This window comes from Sycon ciliatum, chromosome 4, assembly GCF_964019385.1.
Source record: "Sycon ciliatum chromosome 4, ocSycCili1.1, whole genome shotgun sequence".
Taxonomy (NCBI): Eukaryota; Metazoa; Porifera; class Calcarea; order Leucosolenida; family Sycettidae; genus Sycon; species Sycon ciliatum.
Window position 1 is genome coordinate 15,180,855 of NC_088646.1, and position 26,225 is coordinate 15,207,079.

At 45.4% G+C, this 26,225-nt stretch overlaps 2 protein-coding genes across 4 annotated transcripts; one reads left to right on the plus strand and one right to left on the minus strand.

Moving 5' to 3' along the window:
* Positions 1–826: 826 nt before the first annotated feature.
* Positions 827–14,600, minus strand: LOC135814621 (RNA transcription, translation and transport factor protein-like). The gene is made up of 8 exons (XM_065327770.1): positions 14,270–14,600; positions 11,301–11,425; positions 8,933–9,032; positions 7,563–7,661; positions 7,291–7,379; positions 4,171–4,242; positions 3,000–3,051; positions 827–1,673 (listed from the first exon to the last, which is right to left on the minus strand). Exons 1-8 carry the CDS (start codon positions 14,358–14,360, stop codon positions 1,519–1,521), a joined length of 783 nt encoding a protein of 260 aa, XP_065183842.1. The 5' UTR covers positions 14,361–14,600; the 3' UTR covers positions 827–1,518.
* A 4,246-nt stretch (positions 14,601–18,846) lies between these two features.
* On the plus strand, positions 18,847–25,998 carry LOC135814622 (monoacylglycerol lipase ABHD6-like). Of its 3 annotated transcripts, XM_065327772.1 has the most exons (8): positions 18,847–19,329; positions 19,715–19,870; positions 21,038–21,142; positions 23,115–23,388; positions 23,633–23,765; positions 23,920–24,111; positions 24,460–24,560; positions 25,330–25,998. In XM_065327772.1, the coding sequence occupies exons 2-8, from the start codon at positions 19,752–19,754 to the stop codon at positions 25,501–25,503; spliced, it is 1,098 nt and encodes a 365-aa protein (XP_065183844.1). In that variant the 5' UTR covers positions 18,847–19,329; positions 19,715–19,751; the 3' UTR covers positions 25,504–25,998. The 3 variants fall into 3 exon arrangements, with proteins under 3 accessions (XP_065183844.1, XP_065183843.1, XP_065183846.1); XM_065327771.1 differs by lacking the exon at positions 18,847–19,329 and having other exon boundaries at positions 19,336–19,870; XM_065327774.1 differs by lacking the exons at positions 18,847–19,329; positions 21,038–21,142 and having other exon boundaries at positions 19,336–19,870.
* Positions 25,999–26,225: the final 227 nt, after the last annotated feature.

Sequence of the window (26,225 nt, forward strand, 5' to 3'; positions counted from 1 at the left end):
CAGTCACAGATAGTAGCAGTGCTGGTGAGGCTACACGGGGTGATGTCAAGAGTATTATAAACCTTGGTGATGTGAATAGCGCGAATCGATTCGCGGGCATAATCTCACGCACTCACTGAGTGTGCATCACCTCAAACGACTCTGGCCCATGGCATGTACGTGATGTACCGCGTATACACGTGTTCAATTGAAGGAAACATTTCAACCTCAATCTACAGTAGAGTCGCGCGCTGAAGAACGTGGAGCCCAGGGAGTCGTACTCAAACTAGTTTGAGTACGACTCCCTGGTGGTGGACAAATCACCATTTGACACTGCAGAAAATATAGACTATATTACAGTCAGACCTCGCTTAATTAACCGCACACATCCGTTTTCCACAAAATTATCCGGATAGGCGAGGGCACCGGATAATCGAACACACATACTGTACATGTATGACATATGCTGTAAATCGGTAACCAACGATTTTCTTCCGCATGGCAAGGGATACGGATAAAAGAGGACCGCATACGCGAGGTCTGAGTGTATTGCAAGGAAACATGTGTGATGCATTGACACCGGTGCAGTACAAACGTAAATCACTCGTGCAAGGAGCATTGCATCATAAAAATGATGTCCACTTGAAATTCTGCTGGGACAGCACTGTTACTATATGCCGGAGTTGCACACTCTTGGAGGCTATGCACTCTTGCCTCTTTCTATCTCAATGAGAGAGGTCAGAGATTCAAAAGAGCAATCAAGAGTACATAACTTCCAAGAGTATGCAACTCCTGCTGTCCCGGCCGAATTTCAAGTTGACGCCACGCACATACCCACTCCTGCTAATGAAGACATGAATCACAGCTATTATATTTGTACAGCTGCTTCACAGCCTTTAGATGATTGAAAATCATACTAAATATTATAACAATGGGCCTGTGCAGACAAGATCTCAGGCCAGATCATACAGTCATGGACAAAAAGCATGCAACCACTGGTAGCTGTGGTACTAAAGAACTCTAAACCGCCAAACTGTATTAGTAGCTTTTCTCCGAGCTTGAAGCGGCTTCATGAGGCAATGTAGTCAAACAAAGCAGAAAAAAGGTTCCTGGATGGAATAATAATCTCAACACATTCAACGAAGTAGCACACTGTACCGTTGTAGGGCTAGGATATGAGAACCCAATGCACACTTGAAGCTCACAGGCACACAGTGGGCAGTGGGTGACAGCACGAATACCGAGGCTTTCCATTTCATTGGATTCCAAGTACTTCAGAGTACTTCAGTGCTGGGTGGCTTGCTACACCTTTCCAGCATGAGCGTCACCACTGGTGTGTGCTTCAAGATTGAACGAAGACAATTCGATGAACCCAATACGAGTATGAACAGCATTACAACTGGTAAGGTCATGCTAGGTCTTGCATTGTCAGCAAACGAGACGCTGATGCGGAGCTACACACCACATTTCCAATATTGTCTTTTTTTAAGCAATAGATGAAAAGCAAGAGTGGCATTTAAGGAGCTTTGTAAGCAAATGTCATCTTCCAACTTTACCCAAACGCTCATCCGTTTTCGGGTTTGCTGTTATTGTCTGCACTGTCACGATGATCTCATTGATGCTTGTCTGCAACTGACGTAGCTCAGCAATGTGCAGCAAACGCAGCACCTTAGCAGCTTGGTTCAAACATTTATCTAAAGTAGCAGCAGCAGCAGAAACAAGAAGAAAAATGTGAAAAGTAAAAAAAAAAGAGAATACAAAATTGTCAAAAACACAGGCATGGGAAACATACAGTAGAGTCATGAACTGATGTTCATGTGATGCTCAAATACCGCAAAGTACCATTGACCCGCACCCTCTCCAATATTTTGCCTGTGAAACGACTACAATAATGTACAGGTAAAATACAGTGTTGAACTGATGGAGGTACTACTATTGTATAGTTATACAGAACAGTTCGGTGAGGGCACGTCTGTGGATGGAACTGTTCACAATCCAGTACTGCAAGTCTGACTTCGCAGCCTTGATTTCGGACCGATTTTTCGGTGCAGCACTGAAGGCTACGTGCCCCCGCACCCGTAGACAATGCCAGCCTAAATATACACAAGGCTGCGTGCCCTGCAACCGTAGCCAATGCCAGCCTAAATATACACAAGACTGCGTGCCCTGCAACCGTAGCCAATGCCAGCCTAAATATACACAAGGCTACGTGCCCTGCACCCATAGACAATGCCAGCCTAAACATGCACAGTGGCCTGCATTTCACTGGCCACGGCTATACTCTTGCTAAGATGTTCACTGTACTTTGCCCCGTGATGTGTAGATGGAGGCACGCGTGTCTGCACATCCTGAAGTAATGGTGCTCTGGGTGAGTTCACCAATGATTCTCTAACTGTAATGAATACTTGACTGTATTGTGGCTTTAAATTAAACTTTGAAGAAGGGCTGAGGCTTCCTGCAGCTTCATCTGTGAAAAGAATTCGGGTGGACACACCCATTCCCATAGCACTGCACATCACATCCGAACCAGTTCCGTTATTTTTACAACGTTTCGGCACTTTCATTGTTATTACCTGACGATGGCCAAGTGCCGAAACGTTGTAAAAATAACGGAACTGGTTCGGATGTGATGTGCAGCGCTATGGGAATGGGTGTGCCCACCCGAATTCTTTTCACAAATTAAACTTTGTGATTACAAAATAAGAAGTAGCGACTTCGGCAGTATTATTGATGAAGTTGGTTGTTCCTAGAAGTAAATGGAACACACGCTTCCTGCCGAACTTGACACCTGACTGACTCATGACTGCCATCTGAAGCACACACGGTTACATTGTGATTACATTTCAGAAAATGCTCAGAAATATCTCAACTGTAAATCGAGCGAAAAGCTGAACGAACCTAAGTGGAAAAAGGCAGTATTGTTCTGTAGCATTGGCAATAACTGTTGTTACGACGTACTTCTGCGCAAATAGGGAAACACAAAATATTGACAATCAACATCGACAAGGTATTGAACTCACTTTTCGTGTCAAAACCTAAGTCCATCTTGTCCAGTGCAAACATATCCTTGCTCTGTATGACAGCAATAAAACCAGCAATAACACCAGCATAACATAGAAACTCACATAAAAGCAAGACGTGAATACAAGCACGAAAATGAGAAGAGGACACGCATGCATGTACATTGGTAATGCATACAGTTCACACATGGCATTGTATAGTGATACTACAATTTAATGTACAGGCAGCCGCGTGAATAACAACCTCGCATATAACAACACAACACAACACAACTGTTTTCTGATGATCGCTTAGTGCGTGAAACTCGGAGTAAAAACACTTTCTCTGTCCTCCTATTGTTTACAACACAACCTTCAGACTTGAAAGTATACTTGATGTTCGTAAAGAGCCTGAAGTGTGTCCTTTTTTCTGAGTAGTACCTTCAGACCTAGTGACCATTCGACTGCATGCTTTCAACCTCACGAATAACGATAACTCTCCTCATCAACAGGTCTACATTAAGATGATGAGCAGTGCCACTGTAACATGGAAAAATGTGGGCACAAGTTATGCGATTGAGTCCACCAACTAAACCAGATTTTGAATAGTCAGACGTGCATAATCTAGCACTGACATGGAGCACTGAGACATTCCCACTGTTCATGATTTGCAACAATGTCCTCTTAAACTACAGTCACTATTGGGCTTCTCCTCAATTTCGAAAGTTGCTCCCATGCTTTTCAGCCGCTAAAATTAATAGCGATTTTCATCCAGATTTGTGACTCTTTGGTTTTCGCGGTTTAAAAATTATGTAAACCATGTCCTTCAGGTTTTGTGCCTGGGTTAAAAAAAATGCACGTACGGCACGAGACAGTAATACCTGAAAAATAATTTGCCCCAGAATAGGAAGAGCTGCGTGATCTGTGGCCTAAGCACCACAAGGTCATGCATGAAATGAGCCAGTTACCCATATCGCAATATGCCACATAATCTTATAACGGTATTCCTTGGTCTGTCACTAATATCGTTCTAAGGGTAAGTCGACTGTATCAGGGTTTGAGAGTATGCTGCAACATGCACATGAACTGAGCTCTTGCCCCCCCCCCCCCCCCCTCCCCAAACACCAAGAAGTAGGCTGCCTGCCACTCAAAACCCTCGGCCACTGTACACCTGCAATTGTGGTAACCATACCTCTAAAGATGCTTGCTTAAACTCCTTCATTGCATCGGGAGAAAATCGACTTTCTAACAGCATCCTCGCTGCCTGAAAAAAACAAGGAAATATGACAATCATTCACACAATTTTACACATCCAGTCAACAAAGCACTTCTCATAAGATATCGAACGTTTTCGTTCCCTTCTTATCCAGGATAATACAGGGAATGGCTCAATTTGGAAAGACTAAAACTTAAATAGGGTGAAGATGAAGATAACAACACTCGTGACAAGGTGGCAATTTATCAAGTTTAAAATACTGTAATTTCACAAATTTTCGGTGTACTTTTAACTTTTATTTTCGGTACTTTCGGTGCGTCTGTTTCATACCTAAAATTTCAATACACCGAACAAACACTAACACACATAATCCAATAGGGAACTGCTTCTCTGTACCGAAAATTTCTGTTCACCTAACCTGGCCTGTTGCCCTCATACCGAAAATATTGAGCACCGAAAATTTCTGAAATTAGAGTAACCCAAATTTCGAAATAAAAATGACACCAACCTCTTCTTCACCAACAAAGTGAGCAAACTATGTAACTTGTCACGAGTGTTGTTATCTTGATCATTGCCCTGTTTTTAAAGTTTTAGTCTTTCCAAATGGAGCCATTCCCTGTATTATCCTTGATGAACGTACCTTGCCAGAGTGCTCAAACTGACAAGTCAGTGAGCTCTGCATAACGCAAACAGCAAATTACTAATTAGGTACCCAGAACACGGAAAAGCAAATGGCTGTTTCCTTTGGAAGAGGACTAGGGCTGCAACGGGTAGGGGTTTGGTCGGGTAACGAGTTCGGGCATTTCTATCCGGGTAGCTGGGTACCCTATTGAGTATTTTTGGACATACCGTATAAGTACAAATTTTCGTTTACAAAATCTTTCGTTACATCACTCCACTAGCAGGTTCGTTATGTACTAAATTTCGTTTTTGGTCGAGGTCTGTCACCCCGAACGTTCAGAAGGGTCAAGGGATCGAAGTTCGCCGTGCAGGCACTAAGTGCCGTCCTCTAAATTTTGCGTGAAATTCGAAAACGACCCGCACGATCACACCGTCTTGTCTCCCGAATATGGACAGCCCTGACTCGAAACTCACACGATGCGTTTTTCCCAGTTTTCATTTCGACCCTAAATTGAAGAGTGCGACGGTGATGCTCTGATTTCCATATTTCCGTTTTGGGTGAGGTGACCGAGCAGGCACCCGAGCTGCCGTGCCACCATTTTAGCTTGGTACAAACTTTAGTTATTTCGTGCCCCTAACGAGTACTGTAAAACATGTAATTTTAGGTGCATTAAAATTTCGGTGCCAGCGATCTGCCAGGTTTCAGGTGTGAATTAGAATTAGGTGACCAGCGTTCCCTTCACATACAGTGCATACTCTAGTGCCTTTAGGTGTAGGTGCCTGGTTTCTCTACCGAAAGCAGCGAAATTAAAGTAACACCGAAAATTACATGTTTTACAGTATAGCGAAAGTTAATTCCAAACCAAATTTTGCACTTATACAGTAGTTTGTACAGTGAGTGTGTACTTGCGCTACATAGACAGTGTACGGTAAGCACGTAGCCGTGCTTTTTACATGCACCGTTGCAACAACACCGTACTCCAACTACCCTATCAGGTTCTCAGGAGTAAACTTCTACCCGAATACCTGCTCTAACTACGGGTAGCACGGGTACCCTACTACCCGATGACACCCCTAATTCCAACGCAATCTTTACAATAGAACTGCAGGTCACTTTCCACCATGCAACCTGCGGCACTTGTGAAAAGAATATGCTTGTCACATACAGCCACAGGGCTGCCGTCTTCAAGCAGCAACACGAGCGGATAGGATTAGGGTTGGAATGTTCATAAAGAGAAGTATGCATCCGGAAGTACTCAGGATCCAGATTCCGAGCCAGATAGCAAGAGGACCATCACAGACTTCTTTGTGCCTGCAGTGTAAGTAAAAAAGAATCCTGCTCCCTGCCATGATGAAGTACATTACTGGCTTACTTCGTTGCTGGAGTATAGGATATTTTCGTTCTGCCCAGAAACAATGTTACACAAGTAACACAACTATGCTGGGAACGGGGTGCAAAAGGAAAGGCAGATCTATAGCAGCTGTTCAAAGCACATTATCATGGCTTTTTCTAGCAGCAGACGCACATGGGTGTTGAGGATCATGGATCAGCCGTTTGATGGCAGCCCAATCAGCAACTGTCCACTGGCCATGAGATGTAAGTGATAGCACATGTATGACCACACACGCCATTGCCATTGGACGCCATTGGACGCCCATCACCGGAGGCGATGATAGCGATGCTACAGCAGAAGCCATAGCAGCTTGTGCTGGGATTGCACCATTCAACAGCTTGCAAGGCTGAAGAATTGACCGCCACTATTCAGCCTGGTCTACACCACACAGCTATGAAGTGGCTTTTTCTGGCCAGTGAATCCCTACTTTTTGGTTTTTTTATTTTATTTTTTCCCGCACACACATCACACCACATACTCCGGCATGCATTCTCCTGGGTGGTTACCAAAAGCCAGTGCATGCCGGAGTATGTGGTGACCACACACACACACACACACACACACACACACACACACACACACACACACACACACACACACACACACACACACACACACACACACACACACACACACACACCTTTGACCTTTGACGCCCATCGCCGGAGGCGATGATAGCAATGCTACGGCAGAAGCCATAGCAACTTGTGCTGGGATTACACCATTCAACAGCTTGCAAGGCTGAAGAATTGACCGTCACTATTCAGCCTGGTCTACACCATACAGCTATTTGGAGTGACATTTTCTGGCCAGTGAATCCCTTTTTGGTCTTTTTCATTTTTTTCTTTTTTTTTCTTCTTTTTTTTCCCGCACACACATCACACCACATACTCCGGCATGCACTGGCTGTTGGTAACCACCCAGGAGAATGAAAGAAAAGTCAGGAAGAGTCTGAGAAAGAGAAGAAAGACGTGTGTGACCATAATCGTCACACACACACACACACACACACACACACACACACACACACACACACACACACACACACACACACACACAAAAAAATGCTAATGACACATACCTGGAAGACCTTGACAGGATCGGAGTGCTGAGGTAGTTGAAGAAGCTTCGCTAAACTGGCAACCCCTTGCTTAAAGTCAGCAGAGTCCGCTATGAAAATGAACAGACAACAAAACATTGATAAGGTCACCGTAAACAGAAAATGAAAAAAGTTGTCAAATGAGGATCCTCTGCATACTTTCACATTCAGTGTGAGAAAGAAACGCGCACCAGATGCACATGCAAAAGGGCTTACAAGTACATGTACGTATAACAGCCATCGTCATATCTTACGGTCCATAGTAGCGAGTTTGCTAGAGCTTTGACCAGAACTGGTATTGGCAGCAGTTTGTGCTTGGGATACTGCTTGATCAACACGTGAATAGACTTCACCTGGTGACAATCATCAGCAATAGGACAACAATAACACCACGGTACAGAACACACACACAAGAACAGAAGATGTTTGCTAGCACCTCATTCCCTTTCAGTCCACAGGCACATGTATACAAGTGTTAGCTGTATCTAGAACAGCATATCATTGATGTTACATGTGTACCTGCACTCGATAGCCACACAGACACAAACCGAGTCTTGACCGTTTGTGTGTGTGAAGGCTGACATCACACGGTGCTGTGAAACAGTTTCTACCCGTAGTAGATCGCCTGTGCTTGCACCTCGTCGTGTTTCGCACAGTTCGTAGGCTTTGTTTCCTTTTCAAAACTACTCATACCACTATAAAATAATTTTGTAAGTCAAGACGTCGGACGATTAACGAGGAGGCCGTGCCAACGGCTCATTTGATTCTGGGATCGCTGCTCTCACCAGATTGGTTGCGACGCGGATGGAGGCTGTTGAGGCCAGACACTTACAGGTGGCTAGGATGTTTCCAGACACCTTGAAAAATCTTCAACTGCCCACAGCTGCCTTGACGCCAACATGCTCTATGTCCACACCGAAGCCGCTGTCTCTGGATCGTCGAATGTTGCTCTCCACTCCACTGTGCATTTTATTAATTCACGGGGTACTTGGGGCAAATAGTGGTACGGTCAATACCGTACTGACCGTACCGTGTGCGACGCACCTGATACTGCATGTACAGTCAACTTCACTTATAACGACACTCGGCGGGGCATCAAAAAGGTGTCCTTATTCGCGAAGTGTCGTTATACCCGAAGTCTCATTATATGTATTACAGTGGGCTGGGACTTTGCTCTGGGCATGGAAATTCTGTCGTTATTCGCGAATTGTCGTTATATCCGCAGTCGTTATTAGCGAAGTTGACTGTATATACATTTTATTGATTCACGGGGTACTTGGGGCAAATAGTGGTACGGTCAATACCGTAGTGACCGTACCGTGTGCGACGCACCTGATACTGCATGTATATACGTGACTATTACGTCATAAATGGTGCCTGTATGTAATATCACAACTTGCATGCAGCAACTTGGACGAGTCCCTTCAAATGCATGCTTAACTTGATGTCCTTGGCTGTTCTTTTACTAGTCTCCTTGACACATGTCTAAATTAAAAAAATTGTATTCTTCCACAACATCAAGTCATCAACCCGTTGTCTTGAGTGTTTGTACGTGTGAAGGTAGACATGACACAGCCTTGAGTGTTTGTGCGTGTGAAGGCAGATATCACAGACTCAGACTCACAGTTATCTGCATACTCTAGGCGCAGGGCACATCCTAGTAGCCAGTCGATCACAGACGCTTGCTTGCGAAAGTCTACGGGACACTCCAAGTCCTGCAAATACTGGACAAAAGAGGTGCACGTAGAAGGGAAGAATATGAACACAGGCACAACAGGTCAAGAGGCCTTGAAGAAATCGAATGCATGAAGCTTGCATAATTCTGCAAATTCTTGATTGCAGAGCACAGCAATACTGTAAAAGCCATATATATAACGAAGTGCTAACTCTAACGAGTTAACGAGGAGAAATCTGTCGTTAAAATAGAAATCGTTATACAGAAATCGATACATATACTGTCCTATTGAGCGTTGAGAATGAGTGAGAATCGTTACCTTTGGTACACGTAAACTAGTCAATTTGGACAAATCGTTATATATGCGCCTCGTTAGAATAATGGCTTTTACAGTACAGTCTGTATCGGCTATAGCGTACCCTTTTGATTTCCGTGATTTTATCACTATAACCGATGCATCACTATATGCGATACGATCGATTTTTTTCCTTTTTTCAATCTACACATGAAAGGCAAGGAAATACAATGTACTTCCAGCATGGCGTTTTGACAAATGAGCATGCTGCATAGTTGACAGTGCCCGCATTTCCATGAAAAATTCTGTTATGTACATGTACATCATGTATCACTATAAAAATAAGCAACGTGAAGAAAGTAAAAAAATTGGGCCTTTGATATTATTGCTACATGTATTTTAAAGTTATCACAATAGCCGATAATAATATAGTGTGTTATGCATGTTTTGATTCTTTGTTGCCATCATAATATCCGATATATCATTACATCCGATAATATTGGTTATAGTGATATTTGTACTTGAATTGTTTGCAGGCAACCTGCCTACACTCAAGAGAGCACTGCATTTCACACAAATCCATTGGTATCGTTACAGGATTTGTGTGAAATGCAGTGCTCTCTTGAGTGTAGGCAGGTTGCCTGCAAACAATTCAAGTATAATGAAGCTGCGTGAAGCGTCCTTCAAAATTTTGAAGTGATATTTGTACTGGATAAAATACGTTTTGCTTTTGATATTTCGTACCAATATCACTGTAGCCGATATATTCTTATATCCGGTCACTCTATAGCCGATACAGACTGTACTACGAAATCACTGGCGCTCTGCATTATCAGTTGAAGTTCGCTGATGAAACTGTAAATAGCGGCCGATAGGTCTACAGTGAACTGTGCAAAAGATTGTCGTGCCTCACAAGGTGCTCAGCTAGCGCCCCTACCCGTGCATTTCTGGCCGAATGCTAGTGCATGCAAAGTGCATTCATTGCATACATGCCTAATCCAGTGCTGCCAACCAACTGGGTCTGTTTTGCGTACTGTGACTTCTGATTTTCCGTATTTTGCAGTGTTTTTTTTTCCGTACTACCAATGTACTGCCGTGTACATTGCTTGTATGGTACTTTTTTGACACTCACATGCTTGTTGGCGGCTGAATTTACTAGTGCAAAACATGTGTGACTTGTACCACGACATGATATTTTGAGCTACATGCAGTCGAAGTATGGTATGCACTCACTTTGGCACAGGGACGTTCATCGCTCAGGCTGCGCTTGCCATGTTTCTACATACATATCTGTAAGCTGATCGATCCTCTTCAATTTCCCGTACCATTTTGCTCAAATTCTGTACTGCAGATGAAGGAGTGATTGTCCGTACAAATAAGGAAAAATGCGGCAGGTTGACAGCACTGATAATCATTGCAAAATCTTCGCAAAGTCACTGTTTTTGGCAGCATTATGGGCAAATAATTCGACAAATTTGTCTCCACAAGTCATGGGTGACAGAACTGTCATGACAAAAAGAAAAAAAAGGTTTCATCAACCTAAAGGATGCCAAAGGACTGTCTAACCAGGCAGAGTGCTTTTATGTTAAAAGAGAAGGCAAATACATATTCCGCAGGATTAGAGTGTATCTTGTCACTGACAGCAATAGACAAGTAACTGCTAGCTGTGTAAAGTGCCACTCTGTCTGCCCTGTTATTACGGAGGATTAGCAAGACGAAATTCGCGTTCGCGTTCGCACTCCAAGGAAAGTCGAACTCGGTGATGGAATTCGCGTTATGAGAAGGATTAGCAAACAGAATTCGCACATGCATGACGTTGACACGATGTACAGGTACAGCGTGGTAAATTTATGACTGCTCTGACACGAATCCGCGATTCGTGTTCCGACTACTTTTCCGAACGAAAACTGCGAAAGTTCGCAATCCAGTTCGCGACCTGAAAAATGTTTGCGAACGCGAACACGAATTTCGTCTTGCTAATCCTCCGTATTAGCAGCTGCTCAGTGCTCACCCTCAACTCACCTTGGTGAATGCATTGTGCCACTGTGTTGATGTGATTTCTCGTAGTGACTTGCGGTCTTCGCTTGGATAGAAGCGGATTTTCTGATCTTCTAGCCACACAACTAAGGTGCGTACATGCTGTTCATCTGAAATATTCAGAAAGGCAATTGTACAGTTAAGGATCTGCAATTACTTTGAACTGTTGTTGCAAAAAAAGCCCAGACCTGAGTAGAGTCAAGTCCTATTACTCGTCCTGAGAAGACACATTTATAAATATTACGTGCAAGATTGCACGATATGGCGCCGCAACCTCGACCAGACGAACTACAATGGTCTTCTCAGCCAATCAGCTCTGACTTCTTTTCAGCCAGTGATGTGGCCAAGCTTGGCCGTTAACGACGGCAGGATTCATCCTGTGCGTGATGCTACCATGGAGATTCAGACACATGTACTAACATTTTGGACTCAGATGGAGAGCCAAGGATAAATTTATAGAAAAGAAAAAGTACCAAGGAACTACAAGTTACGCTATAATGTCCACTAACACGACCAGTTACTAAACAATCAGCTCATGTGATAACATTGCACGACATTGACCAACGGTACTGACGTTCTACAACTAACTGGCCAACTTTCTCCTCCTATGTTTTCATATAACTTAGAACCTTCCAAGTTGGAAGGCTGTTGGAGTGCGCATCCAAGATGTGTTAGAGCTGTTAGCCAGCTAGTTGTAGAACGTCAGTACCGTCGATCAGTGTCGTGCAATGTTATCACATGAGCTGATTGTTTTATAGTAACTGGTTGTGATAGTGGCCATAATAGCGTAACTTGTACTTCCTTGGTCCTTTTTCTTTTCTATAAATTTATCCTTGCCTCTCCACCCGGGCCGAGTCCATTCTTGCACACCTGATGAGCCGTCCTTATCTATACGGCGAAACGATCGTCGTGTGAAACTGCTGCTTGTTACTGCTGCTTTATTACTAAGCTTATTGTCCATCTAAATTGTCATAGTCGAAGTACAGTGCTTTTTTACCGAGGCGTTCGGTTTTGCACTGCCGTCGTGTAAATCGCCTCTTAGTGTTCTAGGTGAAATGTACTGCTGTTATGTGTTATCACTTTGTCCTTCTTTCTTTCTCTTTTATATTTTTCATCTGCAAGTTAATTGTTAGCACACGCATTCGTGATTGCTCTCGCTTTCATTGTTAATTAAAATTCACACCTGCATGTTTCACTGATGTTGTTCTTGGTGTTATTTCTCTAACTTAGGCTTTATTGTAATAGTTCAATTTAGTTCAATTTACTTTCAGTGTCCTTTAGTACAACGACGATTCCTGATGAGTGTTGTACGAAAACTTGTTTGAATCCTAATTTTCTCAACACTATTTCTTCCTACTTTCATTGTTTTATTGCACATTGTCTCCACCGTATTACATTGCATGAATAAAGTATATTTCTTCAGAATTCCCAAACTCCATTGCAGCGTATTCCTTGCACTTGAAAACACCGCCATTCCGGCAACAGGCTCTCAGCTGCACCAAATAAATAACTTTGCCAATATTTCGCCCATTGGGCATCATCAGGGCATGATGATGCCCAATGGGCAAAATATTGGCAAAGTTATTTATTTGGTGCAGCTGAGAGCCTGTTGCCGGAATGGCGGTGTTTTCAAGTGAATAAAGTATACACAAAAGTTGATTCAGCTTGTCTTATTGATTGCGGTTATCAAATTATTGTCTCCTCGCCGTTTGTTAAAATAAATGTTGGTTTGCGTTGCGAAAACCGTAGTTAACCTACATGTCACAGAGCCGCATCTCCCGCACCGAGATGCCGTCCGCGGACACGCCAAAACCAGCTAAGTCTCGTACGAGCCCCGCCAAAGTTGTATGCACTGCCGGGCTCCTGCACGGGGCCCCACGTCTGCACGCGCAACCGCGATGCGCGTACGGCATGCCGTATAAGCCACCTATCTGCCTTGGGTGCAAGCTCACCCAAGGCCACCCTCGCAAGGCAGGAACAAGTAAAGACATTTGCCAGTTGTTTGTTGTGCCTGCCCACCGCAAAAATTGTTTCCCACCCTCCCACACCGTTTAAAAGGCAGGAGGCACTGGTGCTGCCGATGGGCGCCGCATAGTGCACGCACATCGGCACCATTGAACTATTCATGTGTACTAAGATTTAGTGTTCCGCTGCCATAGCAACCTAGTAGTAAACGTAGCCGTTCCGACAGCGCACGACCCCGCGGGTCGCTTCTGCTGTCCTTGCCTCTCTGATGCGTGATATGTGTACATTATAATAATCATGACCTCATACTGAGTACATGTACGTCATACTTGATTACGGATCACAGGCTCATGATTATTCATGCTTGAAATACTGTAAACGCTTGAGACACCCCATGGGCGCGTCTCTCTTGTGTGGCATGAGGGTTAATAATAATAATAATTGATTGCGGTTATCAAATAGGCTTTTGCACTTTTTTACAACCTGCATAGGCCATACTAAATCCTAGTGTCAGCTTCTTTTCCTCGTTCTACTTCAGAGCGGAAATCTCAGTAATACACTATTACCGATTCCGAATGCCAATGTCATAATAATCCCCGTATTAAACATCATTCGGCTCGCCAAGTTTCGTGTTGACCGATCTCAGAGTCCTTATGAATTGTAGATCGCCTGTTGTTGCAAATGCTTTATTATTGTTTTTATGGTGGAGTTTAGATTGAGGTTCTTTTTCCTTCCTTCATCTTCCTTCTCCTGTTTCTTGTCCTTTTGTTTTCTAGCTAAATATATACTAGTACCAGTCCTTTTTTCGTTTCTTTTTCCTGTCTCGCCCATGGAATTATCTTCCCGGTGGGACTGGCTTATCGCCTTCGAAAGGAGGGAATAAAGGAGAGATAATAATAGTCTTGTAGAATGTAGTCCTATACTATAGTATACATGACGTACATGTACTGGAGTGGCTTACAGATAATGATGTCACAAACAATTCTTACCATCAAGGCTAAACAAGTCATGATGATGGTATCCTAGAGCACGCAGCTTTCTCTCGAACATACCGGTAGCAATAACTTGAAATGGGCACATGTATCAGCAGATATTCTTTCAATGTGAAGTGTAAACGCAAACAATGACTGGAAAGTTCAACTGCACACTTTTTTACAGCAATATCTCACAGCTCTTTGGATACAGTCCAGACTCAAGAGCACTTACGAAGATGTATGTACTCGTACTCGTACAGCTAACAGTCTTCTCTATGTTCAACAAATGAACTGGAGTCTGATCTGGCTCATGCCCCACACAAAACCTAATCTACAAAATCAGGCGTCAAAACAGAAATGAAAACAATGAAAATAATAATGCTTTTTTTGTTTTGAAGTTTTTCGAATAATTTTGGATTGACGTAACGATGGCATCATGCTTGCTGAGTAGGTCTACGTAGATATATCTACGTCGCGAGTAGAACGATTTCTTGTGTGAAGCTTTTGCGTTCAATGACTGTGTTCTAAATTTTGTTTCCGAAATAATTTGGGTTGTCTTTTTGCTTTGACTCTTACTTCATGGTGTTGTGAATAAAACCGTTCTCAAGTAGTAGACCTACTTCGTACACGTACAGTGTAGATTCTGCGAGACGATCGAGTAGACTGTACTACCACCGGTGCACCAGTCGTAGTAATTCAACTAGCGAAAGGACTACGAGTACGTTCAGTAAATGTGGCAACAAAGTCAAAGGTTCGATCGCGGCGTTGAGAACTTGGAGGATAAAATAACACATTTTGTGAACACAATACAACGAATGATAAAGAGAGTTTTGTAGTAATGATTATTTACAGACTATAATGCATGCAGGTTCACTGGACCATGGATGCGTGCCTCAGCTCAGCCACCACTACAATTGTAGTAGGCACTACTAGTAGTGCCACTAGCACTGCAGGGCTCGGGGACTCAGCTCAGGTACGACAGGAGCAAACATGCCGCGCAGGCACCTGGCACCACAACGAACAGGGCAAACCCAAGGCGGCAGCGCAGCAAGGAGACAACCCGCGGGTATGGCTCCTTGCTCTTCTCAGCCAGGATCGGAGAGAGGCGATCCTTGAGAAAAGCGCATTGGCATGCTTACCATAGCCACCAGAGGCAGAAAGCACAGCTGGCACGAAGGAGGCATGCTCGACTTCGCGTACCTACTTCCGGCGCAGCGCTTTTCTTGTTCGCGTCTGTACTGTAGCTAGCAGCGAGGGAGGCAGCATGATTCGAAGACGCAAAAGGGTTGAACACCAGTACATCGATAAAGATGCCCTCGAATCGGCCACACCACTAGCCACAACGTCCAGCCGAGCCTGCTCCTCCGTGATGGCTGTGCGATGGCGGAAAGCCTCTCCGGTGACGAGCTGGAGGTGGGGGTTTCGCCGTCACGTTATGAGCGACCTGCCTCAGGGGTCTGGCGGTGATGTCCCTCACCTCGTTATGGCGCAGCGTCAGGAAGCCACCAAACGGGCACGACAGGGCGTGACTGACATTCAGCGGCTTGCTGCACACGCAAAGGCTTGGGAGCCGAGGAGGTGTCCAGCCGTACCGGAGGCACAGGCCATCCCAGAACTCCCCCTTGGTGAGGGTGAAACTATGGTGGCTGAGGGGGCAGCAGGTCAGCCAGCTGGATGCACCCCTTTCTGAGACCAGGTCGAGAACAGGGGCCAGCTCTCGGTGATCCGAGCGAAGTGCGTCAGACATGGACTTGGCCGTGCTCCGCATCTCGGCACGAACCGTCGCCTTGACCGTCCGGAGCTGAGTCAGAGAGTCGCCGAGAGATGATTCCTGCTCTAGCAGGCGAGACACAAGGCTAGCCGTGATCCTTCTGGACGAGATGTACTGCTCAGCCATTGAACAGAGGTTTGCCATACCCAGTCCCCCACGCTGGCATGGCATAGAGAGTAGGCAGCGAACAGCTGGACCAGGTGGAGCTTGACCTGTGGTGGCCGGGATGAGCCGATCGCTGATGGCGTGTTCCAGCGGTTCAAGAAGGGACGGCGGGATGGAAGAGGTCTGGCAGAGGATGGAAGAGGTCTGGCAGAGGAAGGACCACTTGTTTTGTAGGCCCTGCGTGAATGCGGAGTAGGCGGCTTGTCGTTGCAACGCAGCGATGATCGTGAGCTGTGCAGCTTCCTCGCACCAGGTGGCGACCTTGGATTGAACGAATTGTTCCACAAACTCATCCGTGCCCAAAGGTGCACCGAGGTGGCGGCACCCATCACATGTGACCTGTGTACCGGTCCCTTCGAAGGTCTCGACAGCAGCTGCGAACTTGGAGGGCTTGACGAGGAGGAGTGACTTCTGCGCACTGCAGTGGTAGCCAAACCTGGGACCATGGCTGACAAGATTGTCCCACCATTGGCGAACAGGCGTTAGCTTCCCACCGGCTGCAGCATCGTCTGCATGCCAGCCCTGCTTCGCACCGGGCACTGTAACTTTCTTGATGAGCGGGAGGACCCCAAGCACGTATACTGGCATGGCCACTGGGGGTCACCCTGGTTGGTACCCTCGCGCGGCAGCAAGCACTCTCCATCAACGAATAGGCGGGATGGTTGGCAGTAGGTGTTGATAGTAGGTTGGCAGTAGGTGTTGATAGTAGTTTGGCAGTAGGTGTTGATGACAGCTGGCGCTATACGGACAGAAGTGACGGATGTTCCTTAGGCAGGCTTCACGGTTGAGGCGGTTGAAGGCGTTCGAAACATTGGCGAGCAATATGGCATCCGCATCCTCCTCACGGTAGACATCATGCATCGCATGGATTGCAGCTTTGATGCCGCACTCCTGACCGGCACACAGTTGAAGGGTACCCGCTGCACCTTGGATGTCTTTCTCTGTGACAGGGAGGACAGCTTTGCCGACAATGCGCCTGGCCACTTCGCCGATACCAATGAGTCGAACACCCCGGCGACTTGTCAAGGGCGACGAACGCCTCCAGTGTCGCTGGATTGACGTATGTGGTAGCAATGCGACAAGCGCATGTCGCAAGCGAGTCACACAGCTCGTCCGACGCTTCGGAGAACGTGGTGCACATGCGCCGCCATCCATCAGCGCCCACGCCCGGCGGTCCAGCAGCGACGGGGGGGGGGGGGGGGGGGGGGGGGGTAGGGCGGCCCGGCGGATGACGTCACGTGTCATGCTCGAGAACATCACACTGTGGGGTTGAACAGGTGGCTCACCCGTGAGCAGAGACTCTGCATCAACCAGGTCTCCTGCCGAATGTTTGCTGACAAGAAGGTCGCGGGTGGTGTCAGTGCCGACAGTGGTGTCCAGGCTAAGAACTCCATTACGGCCACCACTTGATAGCCGCCGGAGGACGGATGGTAGTTCGCCGGAGGAAACATTACTGGCGAACGCCCTTGCCTGGTCGGGGGGGGGGGGGGGGTCGATCGGGCGGCTGGCTGGTGGCTGTCCTGGACTTGCTTCTGGATGGTGGTTGACTCGCGGAGCAGTTCCGGCAGGCTAGCTGTTTGCCAAAGTTTGAGATGTCTCCTCAGGCTTTCCGTGGAGACGGCTTGCCAATACATGTACCGGGTATGGTTGCCCTGTAGGGTCTGTAACATCAGCTGTGGGAAGACCATCGCCGCCTTGGTTTGAGTGGACAAACCTACTTGTACATGTCTACGGCATGCATATCGCCAAGAGTACATCACCCCCCAGAGTGTGCAACTCCCACATACCCTGCTGTCCCGACAGAATTTCAAGTTGACGTCATTATTTATGACGCAATGCTCCTTGCACCAGTGATTTACAACATGTGTACGGGTGTCAACGCATCACACGTTTTTCTTTTGCAATAATTTGTACAGGACCGATCGGCTTCGGTCAACCACAGGTTCCGGATTCGTCCGATAATCCGTGTACAGTGTGCATTGCATCATCAAAATGACGTCAACTTGAAATTCTGTCGGGACAGCAACAATAGTGGAGTTGCACACTCTGGGGAGTTATGTACTCTTGATATCGCGCATGCAGCCTTGCAGGCAGGGAGTAGTAAAATTAAAAATGACGGGCCTATGATAGGCTATGTCTACGTCTATGAGTACTAGCAAGAGTCCATAAACAAGACTGTTTATGGACTCTTGCGACTACACGTAGTAGTACTACTAGTATGAGCAGGAGTACGTACTCTTATGTACTCTTGCAGTCTTGGTATGAGTCAGTCAATGACTATGCCCGGTGCATGTCACTCGCACTCATACATTGTATGACCGGGCCACGGCCCGCAGCTGGAAAAGTCACTGAGTCAGACTCAGAGCATGCATGTGACCATGGTGACGGCTGCCTACTGTAGTGAGGATGAAAGCAAGGAAAAAAAGAAGGAGGTGTGTCTATGGACATGGTGTCCGCCCACCTGTCCGAACAGGAGAAGGACATTCGATCCTCAGTCTCCACTCGGCACTCGACCTCCAGCACTAGCAGTAAACGGTTTCTGTTTGTACTGTTGACGTGTTGTACTAACTAATACTTACTTGTAAGTTGTAGCACCACCGGCATGCGTCTTTATTTTATGCTTGATTCATTGTGTTTACGATTCTTACGATTGTATCCAGGATTCCTGATCCCGATCCAGGTGAAATGTAAATTGTTGGTACAGTACTTGTAACGTTACATGACTGTACTCTCTAAATCAATCGCCAAACATTGGGCAGCAGTCCAGGTACCGCACTACAACGACTTCTGTCCGACTTCACTTTTCAGTTCGGCGCTGCCAGTGCCACTCTCCTCCTTGGCCTTGACCTCGATTCAAGATACGATCATCGGCCCATTTACTGTTTTTATAATTATAGGGTGTGTACGTGTGTGAAGTGAGCACGAGGAACACTGCCCCGGATACCGTATCACGCCATACACATAATGTGCAGGTCGTAGTACGACAAGTACAACAGCTAGCTCCCAGCTGCGCTTCACCTTCACTCGATTCTGGGTCGGTCGTGTGATCGTGAGATCTCGAGAGTAGCCGCGTTGCTCTCGATCGGCAAGACCAACACCACTGACGACGAGACTGCCAAGACAAGATTCTTGATGCGAGGTGAGTTGTGCCGGTCACACGTGCACACGAGCGCAACGCTATCGCGGCATGACAAGAAGCAGTGGTCGGTAGATCTACGCGGTGATTTGAGCAAACCAGTAGAAAACAAACAGCTCGTGCTTGTTTGACTTTGAGAATGAGAGTGATCTGATCTGCGTTGACCAGGTTGACAGTTTTCGAGTTTTGTTTTGGATTCTTGAATACTATGGCCTCTTCTTGAGGCGTGTAATCTACCAATGCTTGAGTGTCTTGTACTGGTCCTTGAAATGTAGTTTATAGTATTCTTCTGGTGGGATTCGCCTTAGACTTTAGGTCAAGCTCTGTGTATGAGACTGAGAGTCTCTTTCTGTATTCGCTCGTATGAATTTCCTTTGAACACTCGCAGCAGTTGATCTCGTATCTTCTATAAAGGTGCATCGAAAATGGAGATGGAATGGTTAGCGTGGGTACTGCTAGCAGCAGTGTTGCTGTTTACGACAATATTCTTGCGATTAGGTGGCCTGGTACCACTTTTCGACGCCGCTCTGGCCATCTACTTGAGGTAAGTAGTACATGACACCTTTACTTTAGGTCATTTCTATCACATACTGTACAATCATGGACCTGGTATCACCAACAATCATGTACCTGTAGTGCCTGTACTTGTCTTTAGACCAATTAATATTTCGAAAGTAGTCTGATTTCTTCAGGCTAGCGTAATTTAGGGGCACATGGTAGATCTACGACTCTGACATGGAAGTGCACCGTAAAATGCAAACTTCACAAAGAGTAGTGAAAAATACACGCTGATTCCAGTGGTGTAGGTCCCATGTTCATAAAAGCAGCCGTTCTGAGTTAGGGCGGCTTAACGTTTTTACTAATTTATTTCGTGACATAAATAGTGATCACGTCCCAACTTGCCCAGAATAGGCCAGGATTGCGATGTCACAGAGACAGACTTTGTATGGGGAAGGATGGGGATTGTTTCGCTACAACACCGAACCTCCGGCCAGGCTTATTTCCAGTTGGGGCTCTGATAAGGTGCCCAATGTCCTATACTAAAGTTGAAAACATCCGACTTCCTTGGGATTTGTGGAGAGCCAAAATACTGCTATTTCCCCATCTCCTAGTACTTGCATACAAAGTTCATCTCTCTGATGTCACAGACCTGGCTTAATAATTTGGTGCAAGTGATTTATTGAAACCTTTTTAGCCGCTCCCATCAACCGGAGACTTTCACCATTGGAATCGGTGCCCTTTTCCCTACAAGTTGTGACGTTTTGAATTTAAGGTGAACTTCATAGTACAGTACTGTCGGTCGCCGAAGAACTGGGGGGTCAGCCTCCTAGCTTGGACCGTTCTTATTTTCATGTATGACAGTCGATGCTGCACAGTTGAGTCGCCATGTATACATCGGTATGCTGTGCTTGGTGAAATTCTAGCCTGGCCGTTCTTCGGCGCCCGACAGTACTGTAGTCAAATGTGCACGTTTTTATTCAGAAGGTATTTAAAGTTCCTTTCCACTCTAGGCTAGTCTTGAGCAAGAAATGAGCATTCGATGCCTGGTAGGTCTTGATGCTTTGTTCACACTTAGAAGCTGTTATTGATGCAGTTGTATCATAATTATAGTGTCTCCACAGAATCGGTAGCGTGGCATAAGATGTGAAAAGGGGATCTTTATATTTTTCCGCTCGAATCTGAAGGTGGTTTTTCTCTGTTGTATGCTTAGGTTATTTTGGGACAAGGATGGCTGCTATTGTGACGCTAAAGTTCTTGGCTTTCTTATGAAATGGCAGTTGGCTCGTCATCCCCTCTCACGTCGATGGGTGCTCATGTAGGCTATAGTCAATTTCTTTGCTTATTTTGCCTCCCCTCTCGTTACTCGGTATGAGGCCTGAGAAAAGTGGTGGTATCTATTCTGGCAAGTAAACCATGGCACTACAAAATGTGCAGTATACAGTGTTGCCTTTTTTAGATGTTTCACCTTACGGTGTACAATATAGAGAACGTTGCAGGTGTCTTTTTGGGATGTGCAGTGGTACTGGTGGAAGATGTGGGTGTTGAATTTCATTTACCGCAACTGCAGTAGGCGCATCTCAACATGATTTTTGAGCACATTCCAGGCAGCTTTGCCATTGATGACTGCTGGCTGATGCGCCTCTTGGATTGGTGGGCATTGCGACTGCTCCGCGTACACTACTCATGGTTGGGTCCTTGCATTCACACACGTTATAGCGGGGGACCCACCGTGGTATCCGCTCCATGTGTGAGTTGGGTAAAGGCAACGTGGCATCTAGATGTACTTTGAAGTAGCATTTACCTCTGGTGTATTTTTATTCAATTTTACTTGAAGTGCACCCACAATATTTTTGGTCGTGCCTTCCATTTTATGAAATGGACTAAAGACCGTCCAGCAGAATCTCTCAATTATGAACACCCACTGGACCAGACATAACTGTCCTGAATATGGACTTGTCCTGATTGCTAAGTGAATTGGGAACAATTTTTCAAGAGAGATTCTACTGTGGAGTATTAGGCTGTCTTGACGGAGAGAATTTTCAACGTGGGTTGAAAGTCTGGGGTGTTTACATGAAGAGGGTTAAAATAACCCGGAGAGATTATCGATATGCGTACAGAAAGTTCATTTCTCTAGACCGGTATGGTTGCGTGACTACTTTGGCGAGAAATTCGCTTGTGCAATGCTGGCACAAAATACGCACAAGTAAGGTAGTATGTTTCTCGATTTCAGCATGGGTCACACCCAATTTATCATGTTAACGCTCCCATCAATCTTTGTTTATAGCGGTTTGGAAAGTCATGTAAACACAACCTAGGTTTTCTTCAAAACCCGGGGGGGGGGGGGGGTATTTTTGAAGGGAGATATCAAGAAAAAAGAAGGAGTTTTTGGGATAGTAGAGAGGTTAAGGCTGATAGCCTATGGCTGATAGATTTGACACTTAGTTTTTTCATTGGACGTTGATACTATCTTTATTTGGTCCGTCAATTCATAGTAGAAGTAGGTTCTTTCTTTCTTTTTCCGACCAGACGGAACCACACGGCAATGGCCCAGCAGCTTTCCCATTGACCTACAGTTGCTGACTTGTGACGTTGAAGTATTTGTCTTGTGCAGTTGGCATTTTTCAGATGTGACGTTTGACGTCTGATATGATTAATTTTTGTTGGCTGCCACCTGGCTTCTACTTCGCACCTCACAACTCCAGTATTGACGTGAAGGTTATAACGCCACTTATTGTTTACCTCTCTTTCTCTTTGTGATTTTAATTAGCACTTCTATTCTCTTAGTTGTGTCTGGAAGGTTTCAAAACACCTCCATTCTACACTATTTGGTGTGCGTTAATTTGTCATAAAATGTAATGTGAGTTAGTTGAGTAAATACACCTTGCGTCCGTATCTTAATCTTGTGTATAAAATAGGATTCTCTTATTCAGCGCTTTCATTCAACATCTACTCTCCTCTGATGAGTTCCCATTATCTTACGGAACAAAGCAAACTTGTCAGGAGTATCTACTTGCTGCCGTGGAGTGTTGCTGATGGACTGTTCGTGCTTGTGTATGCAAGTGCCGTGTGGTCCTGTCTGGTCGAAAAAAGAACCTACTACGTCTAAGTTATAACTAACTTCAACTTAAACTAAGTCAGCGATGCTGTATATGCAGCATATCTTCTAATCAACATCTGGCTCCTTCCTACTCCACCACTGCCATTGATCCTTGCCTGCCTCATCTTCCGGTCTCTGCCCATGTATGGCTATAGGATTGTGTGTTGTGTGCTGTTTCTGATCTATTCAGGTGGCGGCAATTTCGATGTAGGGCTACCAAGAAATGCATTGAGCTGAGCGATTACAAGTTCATGTATCTGGAACATGGCAGTGCATCTCGCGAGCGTCCCACAGTGCTACTGCTTCATGGGTTTACATCTGGCAAAGAGGAATGGTCAGAGATTATGCGTCTGTTAGGGTCGGCTTGTCATGTTATTGCAGTGGATATGCCTGGGCACGGTGAAACGACACGCAACCCTCGTGGCGATCACTCTATCGTTGGAGCAGTTGCTCGAGTGCGACAGGTCAGTGATTTTTACATTAGCATTATGTTGAGTTCTTGTTCTAGCTCTCGACCTTACACAATGGTGTTTCTGCATGGTTCGCTGCTCCTGTTGAACAATGCCACTACTATCTATAATCAGTATTTATCACACAGACAGCACATATACTAATTGTCTCCGGATGTTTCCACTGTGCACTGTGCTGGTTCCAAGCCTGCATGTACTTTGAAATTCATTCTATGCTGTTTGTTTGTTTCCTCCACAGTTCGTCGAAGCTGTTGGGATACTTGAGCATGGATTTCATGTTGTTGGTTCATCCTGGGGTGGTCATGTTGCTGGTGTATATGCCAGCAAATATCCTGATAGGCTTCACTCACTCACCCTTATGTGTCCAAGTGGTAAGTGTTTTCTTTCATACCATTATCTTATGAACGCATGGGAAGAAGGCAATGTTATGTCAGAATAGGTATGTGCTTTGGATACTTCCCGCTTGAGTCCTGTGAGTGACACTGTTTCTTGTCTCTGTTGTTGGTTTTCATGCTGCTGCCATAGGTCTAGAGCCGAAAAACATAACTCGATTTGTCCGCGCATTGATGGAGGGTCGTAACTATCTCCTTCCGGTTGACAGTGAGGAATTTGCAGAGTTTCTTAGCTGTGTCTTCTATCGGCAGCCGCCCTTGCCACGTTGGGCACTTGCGATAGGACTGCGAGACCGTGTCCCGCATTACCCGTTCTTTGAAACTGGTAGGTTGTTGCCGCAGAAAATTCGACTGTTTTCTGTGATGTCGGTATTGTCGGAACACTTGCACTTGTGTTTCGCATCCGTTGTCTGTTAGTGTGCGCTGTTCACACGTTTCTTCACCACACATAACTCTGAACTAAGAAGGATGTTAACAAGGTTGAACACCGATTCGTTTAGGGCTGTGCTTGCATCAAGTCTATTTCTGCTATTCATCAGTTGGAGATCCAGGATCCTATGCATGTATAAGTTGTTTTGCTCACAGTTACATAAGACCCGTACATGTGTGTAGTGGCTGTTTGTCATTCCACTTCTCTACCTCCTCTTTGTTTCATACTATCCTTGGTGTGCAGTGTTTGATCAGCTGATGGAACCTGACCAGCGTTTCTTGCTACAAAAAAGTCTGGTTGATATCAAGGCAGCAACGCTTGCAATGTGGGGCAAATATGACCAGGTTAGTGTAATTTTTCTCAGATAGTGGAACCATGGCTCACAGTGTTGTTAATGACAATGCAGCTACATATATAGACACTATTATATATATAGACACTATTACAAGGATGTATAAACGATTTGTCACAATCTCTGGAATATAGAGCAAGGGGTTTCAGACTGTCTCTGTGACAACAATGGCTGTGTCGGATTAGTTGAGCTTGCTATGTTCAAGTATGTTGCATACTACCAAGAGTACATGAAAACCAGAGTGTGCAGCTCGGATGGGTTGCTGTCACGGCGAAATTCCGTGATTACATCATTTTAGTGATGTAGTGCGTACAAGCAGGATTCAAGCAGGTCTCTTTCTGCACAACTGCAGCTCAGTTGTACGCACTACGCCATTTCCCGCCTCAGATCTGGGCCAAATATGATGTAATCACGGAATTTCGCCGTGACAGACACCCATAGCAGAAAAGGCCCCAAGCTGCACACTCTGGTTTTCATGTACTCTTGATACTACTACTACTGTAGCGTGCAATAATTGTAAACCGCAGTGAGTCAGATTATCCACATCAAGTACGGATACTGCATTGGAATCTTCTTTGTCGCCTGATTTGGTTTCTTGGATAGCTCAGCTGCTGGGATAGTGACTCGCAATTTAGATAACAGTTAGATGACGTGCTGCAGTGCTTGATGGGTCGTGATCTGTGGAGAAAATGCACTTCCAGGTGTTGCAGTCATTATTTAGTAAGGCTGATTCCACTCCTCTTGTGTTTCATTGCATATAGGTCTTGGATCCATCTGGTCTCGAGATCTTGTCAAAAGAAATTTCAAACTGTGAAGGTCACTCCTTAGATGAATGTGGTCACACTGTTGCTATTGAGCAGGCAGCAGCTGCGGGTAATCTCATCAAGCAACACATCCTTAGGCATCACCAAAACTCTGTCGTCAATATTCATTGAGGCTTCTTCAGGATTGGCTGTTGCACTCGCGGGTATTTTCTGAAAACTCATTTCTTAGTCAAGTTTGCACCGGTCGTTTGATTTACCCCTTGGTGGTTGCGAGAGACACCGATGTTGACCCCAGCTTTTGCTGTATTTATCCGCGTATTTATCGACTTACCCCGTATGTCGTTTTAGCAATGCCTTTATCAATTCCAATATTTTCAAAAATAAATTATTTTTAGTTGCTGTTGAACTTACTGACATGTATCATACTCATATGGCGTGGAGATGCTTATTACCTCGCATTACTCCTCCACTCTCTCTTTTGATGTTGCAGTGCAGATAACCCTTCTTTTTGTATGAGTGTTTAATACAGTGTATTGTTTCAGGCTTATCGTTTACTCAACAGTTGCCATGTAGGTTCGTAGGAGTAACATAATTATTCAGATTTTTAAAATTCAGACATTCGACGCACACATGCCAGTGTGAGGACAGCGCAGCTGTGCCATGTCAGCTGTGTTTGCAATGATTGTGTTGGCTGCCAATCTGAATCTGTAACTTTGCCTGTGCAAAACCACCGATGCCCTAGCAGATGAACGTACATGTGCAAAGATGGAAAGTCTCAAAGGTTTGATGGAAATACACATATGCAACAACCCCTGTCAGAACAAGCATTTGGGTGCTGAGTCAAATGGTCTTTGTTCGTCAAGTGTCCAAGGATGCTGTGATGTCGTACTTCA